General features: G+C 36.8%; 1 protein-coding gene across 3 annotated transcripts; it reads left to right on the plus strand.

Annotated features, from left to right (window-relative positions):
- Positions 1-311: 311 nt before the first annotated feature.
- On the plus strand, positions 312-3,785 carry LOC136226006 (U-box domain-containing protein 14). Of its 3 annotated transcripts, none has more exons than XM_066014259.1 (5): positions 312-512; positions 1,094-1,132; positions 1,458-1,574; positions 1,742-2,155; positions 2,310-3,785. In XM_066014259.1, exons 4-5 carry the CDS (start codon positions 1,823-1,825, stop codon positions 3,393-3,395), a joined length of 1,419 nt encoding a protein of 472 aa, XP_065870331.1. In that variant the 5' UTR covers positions 312-512; positions 1,094-1,132; positions 1,458-1,574; positions 1,742-1,822; the 3' UTR covers positions 3,396-3,785. The 3 variants fall into 3 exon arrangements, with proteins under 3 accessions (XP_065870331.1, XP_065870330.1, XP_065870329.1); XM_066014258.1 differs by having other exon boundaries at positions 342-560; XM_066014257.1 differs by having other exon boundaries at positions 342-1,132.
- Positions 3,786-7,173: the final 3,388 nt, after the last annotated feature.

Here is a 7,173-nt window from a genome sequence, read left to right on the forward strand (position 1 = left end):
AATGTAAAGTGCAGATGATAAGACTTATGACCAAAAAAATGATAAAGTATTTCTTAAATTGATCAAACTTGTTAATGTTACAAATAAAATACTTATTTTCGACTGCCAACGTTAAAGCTAAAATTAAACATTATGGATAACGAGTTACGTTTTTTTCTTCACACCGAAGTCTATAGCAAATTCTTGCAATTATACATGTCCAAAAAAATTACAAAATTAAAAATGAAGCAAGGAAAAGTCTAAGAAAAAAAAAGTCTGATGGTATTATTAAAAAAAAAAAAAAATCTGATGGTCGTCTCGTCTGCCGTTATAATTCGGCTGTGTTTTTAATTAATGCTGCGTGTTTCCTTTTCCTATTAGAAAACTCTCCCCTCCTCCTCTCCTCTCCTCTCCTCTCTCCCAATCCCCAAAATCACCTCCCTCTTCCCCCCCACAATCACTGCTTCTGCTGCTTTAACATCACTGGGTTTCTATGGAAGATTTTGGCTCACGGAACTCAACATATTTTCCGCGTAATTCACATCGGTTCCTCATATGCTAATTATAATTCCATGAAATTGGTTGGTTCTAGCAGCGTATAATCTTTTTCTTCTTGTTTGCTTGATGATAATATGTTGAGTTCATGATAAATAATGGGGGATTTCGTTTGGTTCTGAATTCAATATAATTCAGAAATGAACAACCTAAATGAGCGAGATGGAGATCGTGGTGTATCAGGAATGTAAAGTTAATTGAAGGGAGAAAAAAGTGAGAGGAAGGAAATTTATTTATATAATTGTATTATTTAGTCCATCTCTTTTTTATTTTCTTGCTTTAGATTCTGTTTTTGTATAGCTCAATTAAGCTTAGTCCCATGGAATTAATGGAGGGTCCTAATTCTGAATTGATGAGTCAACTAATTGACTCCGTGAAGGAGATTTCTGGCTTGCCTGAATGTAGAAATGTATGCAAGAAAATGCATGCCAATTTGATACGTAGAATCAAGCTATTGAGCCCTTTGTTTGAGGAGTTGAAAGATAGCAATCATGAATTAGGCGAAGAAGGAATCAAAGGCTTTAGCCAGTTAAAACTTACTTTAGATTTTGCTTTGCAGCTTCTCAAATCAGCCAACGAAGGAAGCAAGTTGTATCAGGTACCTTTTTTTAATGTTCGACTGCTATGAAAGTGAAGTAGAATTGAAATTGATTTTCCTGTGCTATGCTTATTTGCTTCCTAAGTATGTTCAAGGGTTTGGCTGTTGAAATGTTTGTTTCCTGTTGTTGCTCTGTGATGATGATTGTATGTTTGTTTCCTATTGTTGCTCTTGATGATGATTATCTCTTTTGGTTGGCTTATGTTTTTGTTGTTTGCTTTATGAGAAAATGAAATAGAAAGTTTTGGGATTGAGATTGGAGTTTATATTGTCTTCTGGATTACATCATATGAATATCATAATAATATATGGTTCAATGTGGCAGGCCTTGCAAAGGGACAAGATAGCTCATAAGTTTTGTCAGATAACTGAAAAAATTGAAGCAGCATTGAGTGAGATTCCTTATGACAAACTTGATTTATCAGAAGAAGTTCGAGAACAGGTACTCAATTTTTTTCTTTTTTTTGGGTTCTTCTCCATTTTAATTGTTAAGCAATAGGGGCTTTGATCTTTAATGGGTTATGTTACAAAATGAGTAAATTGGGTTAACAATGGATTTCTAATTTTGCTGTATAAATAATTGACATGATATTTGTATTGATTTTCCAGATTGAACTTGTGCATGCTCAACTAAGAAGGGCAAAAGAAAGACCAGATTCCCCTGATGCACAACTAGACCTTGATCTAGCCATGGCACAGAAAGAGAAGGATCCTGATCCTGCTGTACTTAGAAGACTTTCTGAAAAGCTGGAACTTAGGACTATCAATGACGTAAAGAAAGAGTCTCTGGCTTTCCATGAGTTGGTTATCTTGAGTGGTGGTCATCCTGGAGACTGGTTCGACAAAATGTCTTCTCTCCTTAAGAAGTTGAAAGATTATATTCAATTGGAAAACCCTCAAGTTGACCATTCTGAGACTGAAAAGGGTTTTATTAGGCACAGATCCCCTGTTATCCCAGATGATTTCCGGTGCCCAATATCTCTCGAACTGATGAAAGATCCTGTGATCGTCTCAACCGGACAGGTTTAACTCCTAGTTATATTAATGTTAAATACTTCATAAGTGATCATCTCTATGAGACGGGTCTAACAACTAGTTGTATTCAATATTAAATAGTTCACAGTTGTAACTTAAATGCATTGTTCGGTATTCATAATCATATTATTTCATTTTGCAGACATATGAAAGGTCATGCATCCAAAAATGGCTAGATGCAGGACATAAAACTTGTCCAAAAACACAGCAGACACTATTGCATACGGCGCTGACACCAAACTATGTTTTGAAGAGTTTGATTGCTTTGTGGTGTGAAAGCAATGGGGTCGAGCTGCCTAAACAGCAAGGGTCTTGTAGAAACAAAAAATATGGAAACAGTGTGTCAGATTGTGATCGAATTGCTATTGCTTGTCTGCTAGAAAAGTTGGCAAATGGGAATCCTGACCAACAAAGAGCTGCTGCTGGGGAGCTTCGTCTACTTGCAAAGAGGAATGCTGACAATAGAGTATGTATTGCTGAAGCAGGAGCCATTCCACTCCTTGTAGAGCTTTTATCATCAACTGATCCTCGTACCCAAGAGCATGCTGTAACAGCACTTCTAAACCTTTCGATAAATGATATTAACAAAGGAACCATCGTTAACGCCGGAGCAATACCTGACATTGTAGATGTGTTAAAACATGGAAGCATGGAGGCAAGGGAAAATGCAGCTGCAACCCTTTTCAGTTTATCAGTGATGGATGAGAACAAAGTGGCAATAGGAGCTGCTGGAGCCATTCCAGCGCTAATAGATTTACTTCGTGAAGGGACTCCAAGAGGAAAGAAGGATGCTGCAACTGCAATTTTTAACCTCTCAATTTATCAGGGAAACAAGGCAAGAGCTGTAAGGGCTGGCATTGTGCAGCCTCTGATGCAATTGCTTAAAGATGCTGGAGGCGGAATGGTGGATGAAGCATTGGCGATTCTTGCAATACTAGCAAGTCATCAAGAAGGGAAGCAAGCAATTGGTCAAGCTGAATCAATTCCTGTATTGATGGAGGTGATCAGAACTGGTTCTCCACGCAACCGGGAGAATGCCGCAGCTGTACTCTGGTCACTATGCACCGGGGATTCGCAGCAGTTAAAGTTAGCCAAAGAGTGTGGAGCAGACGAAGCTCTGAAGGAATTGTCTGAAAATGGCACGGATAGGGCCAAAAGAAAAGCTGGAAGTTTATTGGAGCTCATTCAACGTGTTGATCATGTAGTTGTTAATCAAAGTTTGCTCTGAATTCTGCAGTTAGAAAAATTTACTCCATTTTCAAATTTGGATTAGTAACTGTTATGAAGGAACTGGGTTTAATGGGGACAAAGGTTGGTGCTTGGGAGCCGTCAGTATGAATTGGTTAGGCACAATCATTTGCAGAAGTTCCAACAATTAGGTAAGAAGCGTGGACTTGGTCTCTTTTGCAGGCTGGCTTGTCACATCAATGTAAATTATTATATTGAATTTGACCATGCTTGAGAGCGGACTGCAAGCGAGATTATTATATAATATCTATGTATATATAGACCACGCATTAAGCTCTTCAGATTTGCTTCGAGTGTACAAATTTGATGGTATCAAAGGGTCTATGGATCGAAAGTCAAGATATATAAAATGCCGTTTTTTTTATCTTGATGGTAGGAAGAAAAAGTCAATGAATGTATAGCAATGGAGATGTAATATGTGTTAAACATGGTAAAATATGTATGGGAGGTGATCCATTTGATATAAAAAACCGGGTGTTCTTGATAATTTCTCATCTAACAAACATAAATTGACCATTATATCCACTTGGCACCATCGAATCACTTTTTATCCATGCTCTACGGGTGGGTCTCATACTTGAGTGTCAATCAACATTGGATTGGAGGAAATTTGTGCACGCCAATCTATCTGTGGCAGCTTGGCGGCCTTAGCCTTCCACCTAAGCTGCACGTAAAGGTTCAAAATGAAAAAAAGGTAAATAATTTATTAGTCACCTCATTTTTACTTAAAACACTGTTTAGTCTATATATTTTGAAAAATACATTATAAGATCCATATCTTTTGTTAATGTTAACTCGTTGGTCCTTCCGTTATATTTGGTATAAACAGACAGACAGAACATGACTGAGTAACATGACAATTTTGTATTTACTATAGTTGTGTTAGGTAAAAAATAGAGGACTAATAAATTATTTACCCAAATGAGAATGAAGTCCAAGGAATAGATGGAGTTTCGCAAGGTCTTTATGTGAGGTGCTTGTATTCTAATTTTTCTATGTCTATTTCAACAAACCTTATGTCAAGGTGCTTGTAGTCTAATTCTTCATGTCAATTTCAACCAATTTTTTTTTTTTTTTTGAGATAGTGACTATTCGTTACGTCTTTCTGGATTAAAACTTATCTGACAAGGCATTTTACTACCTTATTATGTGTATATACTTGTGTTTTAGGCATCACTTTTATTTGTGATTCTCATGTTTTTATTTTGTGAATTATCGAGCTTTTACAAATTGATTACGTAAAATATATATGTTAAAACCATTGTGTCTACATCTTGTAAAATATAACTGTCGAATAAAAGGTGGTATTTGGAGTATTATTTCAAATACCTTCATATTCTTTGGCTTTTTCCTCAACCCGGTCTTATTTTCTCATATAACAAAGGTCAACAAAGGTTTTAGACGCATTTTTAACTTCCATAGCTTGTATAGTTGTAGTACATGCGTTATATTATTATGTCTTCATGGATGCCAAGATTCTCCACAGGTGGAAAATGAATTTCTCCCCTGTTAAAGATGTAATAAACTAAGTAGGCAATTCTTCAGATGTATAATCATAAGTGATGAAGGATATGAGTCTAGAAGTGATATCTGATCTAAAGGCTACAGTTCTAGCCCATTTACTCCACTAGAAAATCCTCGGGGTCAAAAGGACACGGCCACTGCGACGAGACCATAAGTTAACCCAAAGATATTTAGGACATCTCATACTCAGCAATGGTAATCTATAAATAGGAGAACTCATCCCATGATACAATGATGCTTTTTCTTTCTCACTTCTCTCTACTTTCTCTCTCCATACATTATAACGTTTATACTCTCTAGACTAACTTGATCGTCAAAGTGTCTTTCAGGGACCGCTCCTAATGCAAGTACAAATAGCCAATACCTATCAAGAACCCATCAATCCCAACTTCTCATCATTTGGTGCATTGAGCGTGAAGTTTATCACTTAAAACTCATTCGGAATCATCTCCATAACAACCAACATAATAGAAACACCATTCTCACCAGGTCCGACTCCTACAAAGGAGATTTTAGGCACTAGTCAGTCTGACAGGCAAATAATTATTGAGGCAATTGTGGTTGTTCTCACTTTTGAGGGTGGGATAACGGCAAACACAAACTCAGAAGACGAATCGCATGACCGTACTGTAAAGCTTATGAAAACATTGCAGAAATTCCAGACAGTCCATGCGTGGCAGGTTGAAGCACAAAGGCAGATGATGACCACCCAGAAGGCCATGCAAGAAGACAACATGAAGATTTAGGAGCTCCTCTAGGCAAAAAAAAAAAAAAACTTTTCTGTCTAGGAGGCCATCGTAGAAACGGTTGTAAACCTTGTCCCCAGAGGAGAACCTTCTTTGCAACCCAGACCCCAATCCCCCCTCAGACCACTGCTATCACACACAAGACGCCTCTTGAGCAGGGAGAGGATTGGGAAGTCCGATTCCAACATTTTTTGGATAAAAAAAGCCCTAGGCGGAGCCATGAGGGGCATCATGACGTCTAGAAAGACCCCTCTGGTCCAACAAATCATCGAGGCTAGCTTCTCAAAAAACTAAAAAACCCTTCGCCTTCCTTCTTACATTGGCGCTGAGGACCCCAACGAGCACTGTGCAACCTTCATGAATATGATCAACCTTTACTCCAAGGAAGATTATGGCATATGCAAAGTCTCCCCACCGCCTTGGTCGGCATCATGTAAGAATGGTGTATGGGTTTGGAGCCCGAATTCGTCGATTCCTTCGACCTACTCAAAGACCTATTCATAGCCCACTTTGTTAGCATGGTCAATGCCAAACAGATCAGCCCCGACCTCAAGATGTTGTTTCATTATGTGATTGAATATTTAACAATGCATGTAGAATGGAATCAACCCCATTCCAAGTGAATTGATGACAATCATTATCGCAAAAAAAAAAAAACATTAATGCTCCAATTAGGATGTTAAACCTAGTCAATTCCATGCACTTTCATATGAGTTGAAATTTGAATGAAAATATGTCAATCTTTTGTGATTTATTCCATCTGACAGAATTCCAATTATTTTATAGAGGTCCATGTTGGTTTATCACGGATGTGTTTATATGAAATTTGATTATATTGTTGTTATTGGTATGATAATAGCTATTTTTGTGAAATACAATCTTAAACATACAATCTTCTATGAATATCAACTACAAATGTGATTGAATCTCCAAGCTATTGTTCACAATGCATATGGAATGGAATTAACCTCGTTCCAAATGAATTGATGACAATCATTAACGCACAAAAAAAAAAAGAATAATAATGCTCTAGTTAGGATGCTAATCCTAATCAATTTCATGCGTTGATATACTAAACTTTGGTCAATTGGTATTAAAACTGGTATTTTTCATGTTTTAATATACTGAACTAGTGTCAATTGAAATAAATTCAATTCATTCTCACTCTATATAAATGCTCCAATTATGATGCTGGGTTAATTTCAAGTGCTAGTATACTAAACTTTGGTCAATTGGAATTAAAATATTCTATTTTATGTTTTAATGTACTATACGAGTGTTAGTTAGATTCATTCTCATCCTATATAAATGCTTGTTGAGTTTTGGAATTTGGACTTCTTCGCTACTTTATTAGTGATTGAAATGGCTGGCTTCCCCCAAACCGTGACGATTGAAGATGATTTTGACAATTATGAGGAAAAAATCCTGAATACTAAACAAGAACGTTCACTATTACATCCGTGTCTAAAAAAATTTATATTCTCTATG

The sequence above is a fragment of the Euphorbia lathyris genome, chromosome 4 (assembly GCF_963576675.1).
Source record: "Euphorbia lathyris chromosome 4, ddEupLath1.1, whole genome shotgun sequence".
Taxonomy (NCBI): Eukaryota; Viridiplantae; Streptophyta; class Magnoliopsida; order Malpighiales; family Euphorbiaceae; genus Euphorbia; species Euphorbia lathyris.